The 14,378-nt window shown below is 40.4% G+C and overlaps 1 protein-coding gene across 5 annotated transcripts in view; it reads right to left on the bottom strand.

Moving 5' to 3' along the window:
• Positions 1-2,956: 2,956 nt before the first annotated feature.
• The window catches only part of CACNA2D1 (calcium voltage-gated channel auxiliary subunit alpha2delta 1), a 369,956-nt gene continuing 358,534 nt past the window's right edge, over positions 2,957-14,378 (bottom strand). For 4 of the 5 annotated variants that reach the window (XM_083399436.1, XM_083399435.1, XM_083399437.1 and 1 more), the window contains one exon: positions 2,957-9,947. In XM_083399436.1, coding sequence (XP_083255562.1) covers positions 9,831-9,947 — 117 coding nt within the window. In that variant the 3' untranslated portion in view covers positions 2,957-9,830. The remainder of the gene's footprint in view (positions 9,948-14,378) is intronic. The other variant, XR_014502078.1, reaches the window with a different exon arrangement.

The following is a 14,378-nucleotide window of genomic DNA, read 5'->3' as shown; positions in this document are numbered from 1 at the left end:
AATGGAGTCTGCTCTTCGTCTTCCATGCTAGGGGAGAGGACCTCAAAGCGATTTTGTATTTCTAGACAATCAGAGCGAACCCTGGGCCTCCTACTTCTTTGAGTCACGTTTCTCCACATATCGGGCTCCTGTGTTGGTGAACTAGCCTCCTTCTCAGGGGAGTCCCCTGTCTCCTCCTTGGTGGAGACGGTGTGCTCTGTTGCTTCCAAGAAGAGCTCCAGCTCTCTAATTCTTTGGAGCGTAGCTACACATTCCTCCAGTTGCTGGACTTTGTCTTTTAGGAGGGCAATCAACATGCAATTGCTGCACGTAAAGAAATGAATGAATGAATGAATGAAACTTTATCTGTGTCAGCTATCGGCCATAGCCACAAAAGAACATTGCGGTATCCACAGAACAAAATAAAAAGTTGATTAGGAACATAAAGGGACATTTCAGGATCTTCTATGTTTTAAACTAATACATTTTCTTTTGGTTGGTACCAACAATATGATAGCCCAAGATGAATGACCTCAAAAGCATTAATCTTGTATCTTAGACCACAAGACAAAACACTACTGAAGTCACTTGAGAAACATTCAGATGACTAAGATTTCTTTTCTTTCCTTTTCTTCAGCATATGTTTTGCCTCAATTCCATACAGGCCTAGGCTGAATATATGTAACCTTGGGAATCTGTAAGAGTTTGGTTCATGAAGTTTAGTTGTCTCGGAAATAACCTTTTGAAGCTTAAAAAGAAGTTAGCCCACCCTGTGTTTTCATAGACATCTGCCTACATCGCTACAGATTACATTACTTCCCAAAGTTATAACCAGATGCTCTAAAGTCACCGATTTATCGTTGGTGTGGCTTTGATCATGCATTTCACTTCTAGGACTTTGCTTTGGCAAACAATGAATAATGCTGTCAATGAAAATTGAATGGAACGTGCCTGGGCCTTGATTGGGAAGGGGATGTGCTGTGGGAAGCCAGGAAGTATCTCTGCAGACAGCAGTAGAGGCTTGCAAGACACCAAGAACTCCGTGCTAGCAACTCGCACTGGAGACAGAGTGTGTGTTTGCTGCAGAGAATCTGTTGTAAAATGAAATCATTTCAACCCTATAGTGGAGCTATAGACATCAGGTGGGTTTTTATTTTCAGCTGAAGGTGGAGGAATTTTGAAAGCCATCATAAAAGCCAGTTACTCCAGGGAAGCATAGTTTTACAGTTTGGTAATGCACTAAAATGGGTTGTTTTTTTTTTTAAGGTTTTAACAAAAGTTATAGGAATAAGATATCAATTTGCATGAGTCAGCGTCTTCTGGAAACAATAAAGATACCTATCTTGGGCTACTCCGTTGTTCCACCTTTCCTACTCCCAAGATAATTCCACAGAGGGGAGAGCCAGAGACATTTGAAACCATTTCTGAAAATAAAGATTAAAAAAGTGACACAATGGGCAACTTTTTATCTATAGGCAATACAATGAAATCTTTAAAACGGGATTCTTCTGGAGACAGACAGATTTTGCTAAGGAGTCCTAAAACGAAGCATAAAAGCACACAGGAGCTCTGAACCCTGGCCAGGCCACTGTGATCCACTTGACCAATAGCAGCACACCAGCAGCCAGGTATTGCAGCCTCTCAGGTGCCTGGGCACCACCTCTCTTCCTCCTTTTGAAGTTCCAGGCAGACAAGCAAACAAAATGTTGATTGGGCCCTTAGTGGGCAGCAGGGGTGCCAAGGTAAATCCCGCCCTGCATAATTGATCACATGATGTGGTCACACACATTTTAATGGCAATGTGCATCAACTAGGGGCCTCCCTGCCCCTTCAAATATTTTAGGGGGAGGGCAAAGATCCTTCGGCCTCTAGGAGTTGGCTCCTATGGTAGGTGGCATTAAGCTTAGAGGCAAAAGTTGGGGCGCTGTGCTCATCTGGCGTGCAATAATTGGGCCTAATAAGATCATAGTTCTTGTTCCAGTCAGGTTTTAAGCCTCACATGATTGCAGTTTTATGAGAGGGACCTCCTGACAGCTCCCAGGAAGAGGAGGGGCAAGGCGGCAGGAAGGTTGGCAAATGCTCTAGCAAGAGTGCTGGACGGGCTCTTCTGGTGTGCTTGCAGAGACTCAGCTGCCAGGAGGTTAGGTCAGCAGCACTTCCCAGCACATGTTTTGACAGCTCTATCTTACATTAAAAATAAATCTCTAAACCTGCTTCAATACATGAGGTCAGCTTCAGTTTTGTGCCTCTCTCACGCTTTAATGTCTGATCTTGTTTGTTTTTTCCTTTCCAAAAATTAACAAAAACATTTTTTTTAAGACGCCTGATCAGGCAGAAAAGAAAGTGAAGAGTATAGGACTCAGTAGCAGTATATATTATCAGCACATGGGCAGCCAAGCCTGACTGCATCCTGGAGCCTCTTCTTGATTCCCAATGGAATAAGCTCAATTTCAGTATATTCTCTCCCTGCCCCTGCCACAAAATGGCCACATAATTCCAGGATTCCCACAATTTGGAATCTGATTAAGTCTCCTGCAATATAGACTCAGTCCAATCTTCTCTGTAAGGTACTTCTGATTGCACTGTAGATATGACCATTCACAACTTTCATTTTTCATCTGGAACTCAGGTAGACACCATTGCCATTATAAGAGAACAAGCCCACTCATCCCTTTTGGTGCGGCAGTGTTGCCGACGGGGGAATCATTACCTGAGGGCCCCTTCCTGATAGGTGCTGGGGGCATAAGGAGATGGATCCAGAGGAAGGGCACCCACACCGACACCACGGCTAAAAATGTTTGGGAACACTTTCAACCTGCTCAGCTTTTGTCAGTTTTTTGTGTGCTCTTTGTGTATAGGATACTTCAATTTTAATGTGTAGGAATTCTGAGTAGAAATTATTCATAAAAATGATAATGGCCATTCGTTATCTCTGCTGACTGGACCCATTTTTAAAAAAGTAACACAAGAACAGTACTTGATTTCAAATGATAAACTTTTATTCTGAATATACTGTTTATTCCACAATAATTAAACACAACAATTTTCAGGATTATAAATTTTTTATAACAGTATTGTACAAATTTTTACAAAATGTTTTGCATTTGTTCCTTATTCCAGGCTTCTCAAATTCACAAAAGTGTCAAGAGAACACAATAAAAGGGAGAAAAGTTCTATCTGTCCACTTCAGAGCATTTCCCTCCATCTTTTTTTTTTTTTTTTTGCTAGACTGTATATTTAACATTTCAATAAAAATAGCTCCCTAAGCATGATATCCCATAAAGCTTAAGACAATTGGATAGCTTTGTTAGATCTGAATTGCAAATCCAGTTAGCATTTTAGTGAGATGGCAGCACTTTATTTTTAGCAAAATAAATACTTTTCCAAGATGTGACTTCTGTGTTATAGAACACATAGAGTGATAGATAACCAAATTGCTGATAGCAGGCAGCAGCCAACTTCTGAAACTCTGGACACTTTTTAAACGCTTTTTTTTTTTTTTACAATAGTCTACAGCTGATATTAACAATATTAACATTGTGGTATGAAAGAAAACAAAACAAACTAGCAACCCAGAACCTTGGCCAGTGTTACAGGTCTGGAGATCACAGTAAACTTTATATTAAGCATGTGATTCAGTTGCCTCATGTGTGTGTGTGTGGAGATATTTCAAATACAACAGAGGACTCTGAGCAATGGTGTTATCACTCTTTGGATGTGCTAGTTTGGTTGGACATTGCAAGATGGCTCAGTTAAAACATTTCCTTTTCTACCTGTTTGTCACCACTCTGTGGTCACCTTCCACATTGCACCACTAATAATGTCTGAAGTTCCAGATCAGATGAATTGCCTGGATTGCGATGGTACTGCCAAACACCAGTTTTGCAATCCCACCAGTGTGAGAAGTACTGACACAACATGGGAGCTGAGCACAGAGAAGCAGCAATAACACCAAAACAGATGCATTCACGTGTGATTTATGTGAAAGGTGGGCTCAGCCCATCTAAGGGGTCCAGGACCCAGATGCAGGCACTGCCTCAGACCTAGTGTCTGACCCAGACTAGCCTGACCCACAGGTTGAGTGTGGACAACTGCAGTGGGGAATCTGATGCAAGTAGACCTCTGTACAATCAGAGTTCGAGGGCAGAGAGCTACATGCATAGGTTTCTCTACTGCAGACACAGGGATGTCAGGCGTGTGACTAATCATGCTCACAATGTTGGGGTGAGGCCAGCAGTGCATCTCCACACCCCTTTAAAGTATAAGTAACATGTAAAAGCAGAAAAGCAGACTTCTGGAAACATTCAAGCTGAGCCTACTTTTTCTAAGCTTCAATGCAGAATGGAATGAGAGATCTCCATGTCCTTTCAAAGATACTGCAAAGTTTAAAACAGCAAGGTAACACTTGGGTTGCAAAGGTCACTTAAAAACGGGATACTGCCTATTTGAATGCAGTAAGGCCAGTGCTTAAAGTCAGTAAAAGGAATAGTATACGAAAACTTACAAATGGCAGCAACACTGTTTTCCTTGTCAAGTTTAAGCAATAAAGCCTCACGCATTAGAAACACATAAAGAGATTATACTAAAGTCTTTAAAGGTACAAGACCTAAAAAAAATATATTCCTCAGTCAAACCCGTGAAGTATATGTCGTGTTGAAAACCTGGTACAAATATGGACCACACTCAGTGTTTTGGCAGTAATGCTGGTTGTTCTAATGGGGGTACAGGGGGATAGCAGCTAAACCATTCAATCTGCGAGCTGTTCTCGCTTTTCCTTTTTTAAAAAAGGGCAAAACTAGAATGCCTTGACTCATTTGTTGTTGGTTAATGCAGCGGGGCTTCATGGTTACTGCAGAAATGAAAACAGTTCAAAGAGCTTCTCCATATCCCTTGGTACAGCTAAACATTTTCAAACATGTATAAACTTTTTCATTTTTCGCTTTTACAATATATATTTTTATGACCTGTGCTTCCCAAGCCAATTACTATGAAAAGGGATTGTTAAGAACATAAGAAGAGCTGGCTGGATCAGGCCCATCTGGTCCAGCATCCTAGTCTCACAGTGGCCAAACAGATGCCTATGAGAAGCCCCAGAGCAGGACCAGCGTGCAATAGCCAAGTCTTGGAGGAGAGGCTGCAAGGACGATTTGCAAGTTACTCCCTTTTAGCACATAAATTATTTCTAAGACCTGTCCTTCCACTATTCATACTGTGAGAGACATTCACAATGTCATGGTAAGTTCCCCCCTTAATATGTATGTGTGTCACACATACACACACACACACACACACACACACACACACACACTGCATTGTTTAAACGTTAAACAACTGGATACTATTTGCATACTATCAGCAAAAAATAAAAAGTTTTCTGCAAACCACCAGACAAAATCCAGTAACTGAACGTTATGAATAATACGTAGGGCCAAGTGAAAGCTTTGCTTTTTTTCCGGTGATGTCAAACTACGTGTTGGTTTGCCAGGAGCGTTACAATAAGTGACAAAGGAAACAGGCATCACCCAGACAGCTGAGCTGCTGCCCCTTTCCAGCTGGGCTAACTGGCCCTTGGCTGTGTTGTCCCATGAGAGCCACACAAGGCTACTAGGGAGAGAAGCTTTGATAGGCTAGAGGGGCTTCACTAACAGAAGGTCATTGATGGGCCTCTAAGTCTAAGACATGGGTAGGCAAACTAAGGCCCGGGGGCCGGATCGCCTTCTCAATCCGGCCCATGGACAGTCCGGGAATCAGCTTGTTTTTTCATGAGTAGAATGTGTCCTTTTATTTAAAATGCATCTTTGGGTTATTTCTGGGGCACAGGAATTCGTTCATTATTATTTTTTCCAAAAAACAGTCCAGGCACCCCCAAGGTCTGAGGGACAGTGGACCGGCCCCCTGCTGAAAAGGTTTGCTGACCCCTGCTCTAAGACATAGTGGACATTCTTTTAAACATCATTTTAATACAAATCAAGAACTAGCTCTTTCCTGGACTGTGTACACATATGAATGTGTTTGAGGGTAAGAAGGTGCTTGCTCCTGTTTGTGTAACTATCAGTTCTTCTATTCTAATTTCTCAGAAATGTTTGTCAGGATTCTCCTATTCTCCACCGAGTATGAAGCAAATTACATTTAAGCACTGTGCAAGCAAGCCAGTTGCTGGGATCATCTTAACAAACAGTAAAGAGAATTTCCAACAGGTTTCTGATCAGTTAAAAATTGTTGGTTGCTTCCACAGCCACTGAAACCTTCCTTTTCCACTAGAAATGCCATCACTAGATTATCCTCCAAGACCCATTTCCATGACTAAGATCCCTCTCAGCAGAAGTTCCCTGCAGCATTAGTTAGAAGCTTCTGCCTCTACTTGATTCTTGTTCAGTGCAGCCATGGCATTAATGATGGCATGGCTGATGGATTTCTCTTCAATTAGTTCAGCAAGTGTACAAGTAGTTTCTTTCATTTGTTTTCTTCTGTATTGTGTAATTTAAAAGGATAAGAATAATGAGAGAAAGCCACTGATTAATCTGTCCCCCTTGCAGGGAACATGAGGTGATTAATTAAGGAACAATGAATGTCCCAGTTTTACTGAATAGGAAACAGGCAATACCAACAGGATGTTGTGGCTTCTAATGAAAGTCACAGTAGCCCTGAAAAACCTCCATAGTGTTTTGTTGGTCCACACTAGCAGCTGATGTTGCACGTATGCATAAATAAAGATGTTTGCCCTAAAAAAAGGTGGGAAGATAATACAGAAATACCAGAATGTAAGGGGCTGATAGTGAACATCTGGATCTACCATAAAAAGTGAGTGAACACTGAATAGCAATGCCAGAATAAACTGCCAGTGTAAGCACAACCTTTGCTAAAATTCTTCTCTATACTTAACACAATTACATTTACCAATTGTCTTACCAGTGCTTACTGTCATGCTATAACTTATCACTTGATAAATGGCCCTCTGTATTCACTAGGGCTGCATCTAATGTTCATATGCGAACCCTTGTTTGTGTCAACATACAACATAGCGCTTATGGGATGTTATGAAAATGCACTAAATCCTCTCTCTCTTTTTAAGGCCACTCTCTCTTTTGCCTTTTTTTGACAGATGTCTGCTGGCCAGTTGGTGGCTCGTTCTGCACCATTTTTAAATTCATGAGCTTCTTCATGCTGATGTTATCCCAGCCAATTGTCTCAGCACCCTGAGAGATTGTACCTAAACAGGGGATTTCTTTGTGAGCCCTTTTAGGGGACTTTCACTATTAAAATCTTGGGAATTAAGAAGAGGGATTGTTGTATCCCTCATGCTCTGGTCAAGTTCCCTTAAACACCTGTGCCCGGCCATTGTTAGGCAGAATGCTGAAGCAGGTGGACAAATGGCCTGATCCAGCAAAGGAATTCATAAGATGCAGCTCTTCCCACTAGTCTAACCATCCAAGGCACAATCAGCTCCTAACAAGATGAAGTCGAATTCACTCCAACAACGTTGCAATTTAACTCCTAATACATTTCAGAAAAATAATAATGAAAACACAATACTTAACTGCCACCTGTTGGGGTGTGTGTGTGTGTGTGTGGGTGGGTGTGTTTGTGTGTGAAACTAAGATGCAAATTAATACTTGCCAAACAAACTTTCCTGCCTTGTGAGTGTCTTCTTCATAAAGAGAATATTAGTTGAGATAAGCTAATCATTCTGGCTCTGATGATAATTGGGTAAAGGCAACAAAAGTGCAGCAGAATGAGACTCTCCTGAGTTATTTCCTTTCCACCATTTTCATGTTTCCTTGGGATTACACAACTGCTTCCTACAAATCCATTGAAACTGTTCTTTTATTTACAACCACATGACTTTACAAACAAGCTGTTAAAGAACTGTGCTCATGATGTTGCTCTTCTATAATCTCTGATTTTCATAGTAAAGCTAGAAGCAAGGGTACTTAAGAAGAAAATAATTCAATGTTGGAAAAGACTAAAACCAGAAACCTTAAATCCATATATAAATATGAATTGGGTGTTGTTGTTTAAAAAAACCTGTAATTGCATATGAATGCATTCCCAATAATTTTCATAGAAGTTTGGACTCAACATTAGATGAGAGTCATTTAACAGCACTATTATATTACATTTTTTAAAATAAAAAAGTGGGGTTTCTTATACAAAGTAAATAGCACACTGCAGCTGTTAGCAGATTTCTACAATATCAGTAAAGTTAAACATTCATTGGTTTAGCTGTCTTGCAATACTGGTTAGTTCTGAAATATATGAGGGTGAGAACATATTTTATCCTGCATCTACAATATTCTTTACTGTTATTTTCCTTCACCTATCCGATTCATCACCAGGTTTGTATAAAAACAGTATTTTTTATTATTGACAATCAAGTATCATTGAACATACATACAGATTCAAGGCTCCCCATTTGTTCAGGTTTTGCTACTGTTTTAATAAAATTCAGCACAGTTTTAGCTGAATTCAGCACATTTTAACTGTAAAATAATAAAAAGGTGAATGCTTTATAGGTACTAATAGGTAGATACTAACTGCAATGGAAACAAACAAGAATCTACCAGATACAAATCTGAGCATACATGCTCTTCGAAACTAAATGCCTGTAATTTGATTTCATTTATTTAAAACACCAGTAGATAGAATTTTAGGTGTTTTCACCTGCATAAAACCCATCTTTTCCTTATTTGTGCAGACAGATAAATGTACCATACCCCCTTTCCACTTTTACATTGCACAGTATATTCAGATATCTGTTTAACAATATATAACTTAAGATCAAATTGCATCACATTTCAATATTTGGTTTCTCACACAACAAAAGAATCACTCAGTTACCTTTTCAAAAAAACAAAAACAAAAAATCCCCAAACCTATACTCTACCATCAAAAGAATAAAGGAAAAAAACCAAACTGAAAGAAACAGCAAAAGTAGCAGCTTCAACATCATGCAAAATACCCTTGGAAACCAACGTTCAATATTCACAAAGACATTTTTATTCACAAACTTTGTGTCTGAACATTTTGGAGGACTTGGCTAGCAGTAAGTCATTGTTCTGAGAACAGGAACCTTGATGTGGGCATCAACAACTGTGCAATGAGGAAATGGACACCAAATTTGGGATGAAAACCACATTTTCTGCCGAAGGATGACATTCTCAATAACCCTTCTACTTAGACATTATGTTGTTTCATTTTTGCCTTTTAAAAAATTGTATTCATTTCACGAACCTACTCAACCTGGCCACCCTTTTAGACTAATTTTGGCTGGGGGGGGGAATCATTCGTCATAAGGCATTTTAAGTCATGTTGAATCTCTGTAGAGGTCTAGCCAGTCTGAAACAACTCTGGATCAAAGTCTATTTTGCATTCTGGACACAAGTGATATTGAAAGCAGACATTAAAACATCAGTACACTAAATAAGAGTGCCAAGGAAATGGCCGGGTTTCCTTCTCCCCCTTACAAAGCATTCATGTTAAAGAAAAAAGAGTGCAACCAATTGAAAACTCAGGTCAAATTAATCAAAACCATGTCATCACCTTTTAAAGGGGAGCCCTTTTTACAGAAAAGTCTTCAAAAGCACAGAAACCGCAATTCTTCAATAAAGCACATAGAGAATTCAGTTCCAATGGCCTAGATGATGCAGCATTCACACACGTTTACAGATCTGACACGCCAACATGCAGTCACGATGGGTGCCTTCAGAGTCTTTCCCAAAGAATATATCAAGTAATGGGCATTGCCATTGATCTGCGGTCTGAGCAGACGGACCCTCCTTTTCCAAATGAAATGGTGGGCTAACATTTTGGCAGGATCTTGATTTATTACGCAGGTTTTGGTTTTAACAGGGTCATAACTGGCAGTGTCTGCTGCCAGATAACAGCCAGAGCAGGATAAGCTGAATTCCTACCATAGACCATAGTGATGGGCTCAATCCAGAGACCCCACCACAGTCTGATGCATCCTCCTGTAGGCAAAAAAGAAAAAGAAACAAAGAGATTTGTCAGTATTAGTTGAAATTACTAGCCAGTTCCAATAGCTCTCTCACCATGTGATGACTCGTGTGTTTCATCCTCACAGAGGTGACCCACATGGGGACCAAATTTTTAACAGGTTCACTAAAGTATTTGTATCCAAAATGAGCAGCTCTTTACCCTAGGAAGGGTAAAGTCAGATCATTAACATGTGCCAAAGTGCTCTGACACATGGGCCCAGCCTCTGGTATTGGTGGTGACTGCCTAAACTCAGTTTTGTCACCATTCAAGGTGCCAAAATGCAGCTGTTTGTCACCATTCAACTTGCAGTTATATGAAAAGGGTCTTTGACTTACTTTGAAGAGTGATCTTTGTCACACTCCCCCCCCCCCAACTTGCAACTGACAGAAGTCAACACATACATATTTTAATCTGCATGGAAATGTTAATAGAACACAATCACATTACACACCTTACCACAGCAAAACACTTTCACAGGGTCATTCTTGTAGCTTGCCACATGTACATTCAATTAATAAATAACTTGTGTTCTTAAAAATAACAAGTGCAGTTTAGTTGTTACTGTTGCCATTTGTCAGTTTGTAAACACATATTTAATTCAGTCATAGCCGGTTAGGAAGCAATTACAGTGGTGCCCCGCAAGACGAATGCCTCGCAAGACGGAAAACCTGCTAGACGAAAGGGTTTTCCGTTTTTCAATGCGCTTCGCAGGACGAATTTCTCTATGGGCTTGCTTCGCAAGACGAAAATGTCTTGCGATTCCTGGGGGTTTTTTTCCGCTCCCCACCCCCTTTTTCTAAGGCACTAAGCTGCTAATAGCCTTTTAGCAGCTAATCCGCTAATCCCTTAAGCCTTTAATAGCCGCTAATAGCCGCTAAACCGCTAATAGCGCTAATCCGCTAATAGGGTTGCTTCGCAAGACGAAAAAACCGCTAGACGAAGAGACTCACTGAACGGATTCTTTTCGTCTTGCGAGGCACCACTGTACATCATATGACTCTGGCTTACACCATCAGACCACTGGCCCATTTGTTCCAGTGTTGTCTACTCTTGCTGGTGGTGACTCTTTGCCATTCAGGTAGATGCTCCTCCCATCCTTTTCAACAGGCAATGTCAAGGATTAAACCTGGGACGCAATGTCTTCCAAGTAAGTGCTTTAATGTTGAGTTAAGGGCGCTCCCTAACCTCACATCATATTGGGATTTATTGTGTCCCTGGTCACATGATAATGAAAAGGACTCAATAACTGGGTGCGCAACTCCATTTTCAGAGCTTTCTGGTTCGATTCAATTTAGTTGACAACTTGCACAAACCTCAAAGGTTTTGATTGATTCATCTGAACCTGCCATTGGGCTTCCCTAGCCTGCATTGATCCAACTCAAACCAACCAGTAATGGTACCAAGAAAAGCAGCTTCTTTTCCCAGTCATCCAATGGGACTCAAATATATTTGTCTAAGTCTACCTAAAAGGCATAAATTGAACTTGGGAGTGCTGTTTTATAGGTTGGTTAGATTATTAGCAGCAATCGTTTGGTTGCAGAAAGAATTGTGGTTGGCTCTTTACAGAATGGGAAATGCTTAGGTTAATAAAAACCAACATATTGTATCTTTTTCTCCCCCTCCCTTTTTTTTACAGAACACAGACAAAATTACAAGATAATTGGGCAGAATTGTCCAAAATTGTAATAGCTTATAATCAATGCAGAGGTCATGATAGACCTGTTAATTATCATTGGATAGGTTAGTTGATTTAAAAGATTGTTTACTTTTCCTAGTCTCTCTCTCTCTCTCTCTCTCTCTCTGCTTTTGGTGGCGGTTGATGTAAGTCTGTTCTCCCCACTGATGGAGTGAGGTGCCTGCTCCATTTTGTGGTCCTTTCACTTTCTCCTCTTTTAGAAGTTAACAGCCATTTTGTGTCATGCCATGCCCCACCCCACAGCACCCACAGCACTTTCTCAGCACCCTTTTGCCTGGCACCCACAGCACTTTCTCAGAATTCCAAATGTACCCAGTGGCCCAGAAAGGTTGGCAACCCTTTTACTAAAACTAGACCATATTCCAGGAGCCCTGGATATTTTATCTTCAGAAGCACGTCTACATTTCCCCTCAGGAGACCAGGACAGCTTAGGATCCTTTGTAACACTTATGCAGTGCTTGGATGGCAGATGGCACACGATTGCACAAGGCCCTAATGGTACCTAACATTTCACATTATGGGGTGTTTCCCCCCCCCCCCCCATATGCCCTGGTACTTAAATGATAAATACCTACAATCCCATAGAAATTGGGCTGGCTCCTTCTTGCCTTCACATAGGCGTGTGAACTAAAGGCAACACATACGCTGAGGCAAATCCCCCCCCCCCCACTTTACAAATCCAAATACTTGGGTATTTACTTTATTTCAATAATGCAGGTAATGTAAAAGACCCCTGACAATTAAGTCCAGTCGCGGATGACTCTGGGGTTGCCGCGCTCATCTCGCTTTACTGGCCAAGGGAGCTGACATTTCTCCACAGACAGTTTTTCTAGGTCATGTGGTCAGCATGACTAAGCCACTTCTGGCGAACCAGAGCAGCGCACGGAAATGCCGTTTACCTTCCCGCTGGAGCGGTACCTATTTATCTACTTGCACTTTGACACGCTTTCGAGCTGCTAGGTTGGCAGGAGCAGGAACCGAGCAACAGGAGCTCACCCCATCGTGGAGATTCAAACCACTGACCTTCTGATAGGCAAGCCCACAGGCTCAGTGATTTAGACCGCAGTGCCACCCACGTCCCGCAATAATGCAGGTACCAGTTAATAAAGTCATCAGGAAAATGTTGAATTCTATTTGGCACACAACCCTATCTGGAATAAGATCAGATGATATACTGAACTTTTAGGGTTGTTTAGTTTGGCTGTCTCTCCCACTCTTTGTGTCTGTGTTGTGTCATGCTGCAGCAGAGCTTCTTTCATGAAACTAAACAAAGACCAATTGGTCTTTCCTCAACTGATAAAAAAACCCTCCTCCTCCTTTAGTACCTTAAACACAGAAATTTATTTACTAAGATTATACTACCAAACTGTTAACTGAGTTTGAACATTTGGTGATGAATATGAAATTTTATAGGAGCCTGTTATCTAAATGTATGGATTCTACTGATAATAAAATGAAGCAATATATAATCAGGTAATGAGAAAGAGTTCTGGAGATGCTCAAGTTAGAAGAACATTGGAATTATATATGCAAGTTTCATCATAGCTATTATTTACACATATTTTTGAGAGAAGACTTCTAGAAAACTTAAACCTCCCAAATTAACAAAAATGTATGCTGCCTGGGAATTGTGGAAGATACCGTTGAGTGGATGCCACCTATCTTCACACATGGTGGAGACATAGGAGGCTGAAAATATATTGGCAAAAGGAGTGATTAAGAATATACATTTTTATAAAATCCAGTATAACCTATTAGTAAGCTTGTTCAGTGAACTAAAACTTACTCTGTTAGTTGACAGCCAGAATCTTTACTGGCAAAATTTTGGAAAAATGGCTTGAGTGGTTGAGAAAAGTGTTGCAGACTGCTTTAATGAATACGTTAACATGTTCCAGATGGTTGTGGGATGGGAAACTATGCTCATCCAGTTGTTTTTCTGAAACTTGGTCTCCCTTTATAATTTTTCGGGATGGAGTTGTGCATGAAAAGAACATACGGCAAGGCACTTTAGAGCTGATTTAATATTATTTTGAATAAATGAAATCTTTTGTTGTTGTTGTTGCTGCTGCTGCTTTAACTCAGCATTACCTATTATGGCATGCCTCCAAATGTATTTCTGCCTGAGCAGAACACACTTTCTTTCATGCACACTTTCCTTTTTGATGATCATGCCCACCCACTGCAGTCCCCCCAAGTCTTCCCTGCAAAAGCTGCTCTCCTTAGGACTGCAGAACTTTTTAAAACAGTATGGGATGTGGCAGCAGGATCCTGCCTGATGCAAACAGCTTTGGAAACATGCCTATGTGAGTAATGCTATTTTTCTTGTTCCATTTTTTATTTGTATATTTTTAAAAATAATATCTACCATAAACGTTATCATTCAAAATTCTTAAGATCTTTTGCCAATTTACTTGTTAAAGTTTTTCTAGATAGCAAGTGAATTTATTAAAAGAATTTTGAAAGCTCCCTTTCACTAAAAATGATATGTAGTTTAGATTATGGGTATGAATGTTTGATTTTCAAAGCAACTGAAGATTTATACAAAGGGTAGAAATATCCCAGCCAAGATTAGAATGAAATAAAGAATTAAGAGACATGGACAAGGAAACTTCCAACAAGATAAGGAATGAAATATGTCTGAAGAACCAGTTTCTACTGTAACTTTTGGAATGACTACTGTGGAATCATCTGCACAGAAAATGCTGTT

The sequence above is a fragment of the Podarcis tiliguerta genome, assembly GCF_965153285.1.
Source record: "Podarcis tiliguerta genome assembly, chromosome: 10".
Classification (NCBI taxonomy): domain Eukaryota; kingdom Metazoa; phylum Chordata; class Lepidosauria; order Squamata; family Lacertidae; genus Podarcis; species Podarcis tiliguerta.
This window is presented reverse-complemented; position numbering and strand designations above follow the sequence as displayed.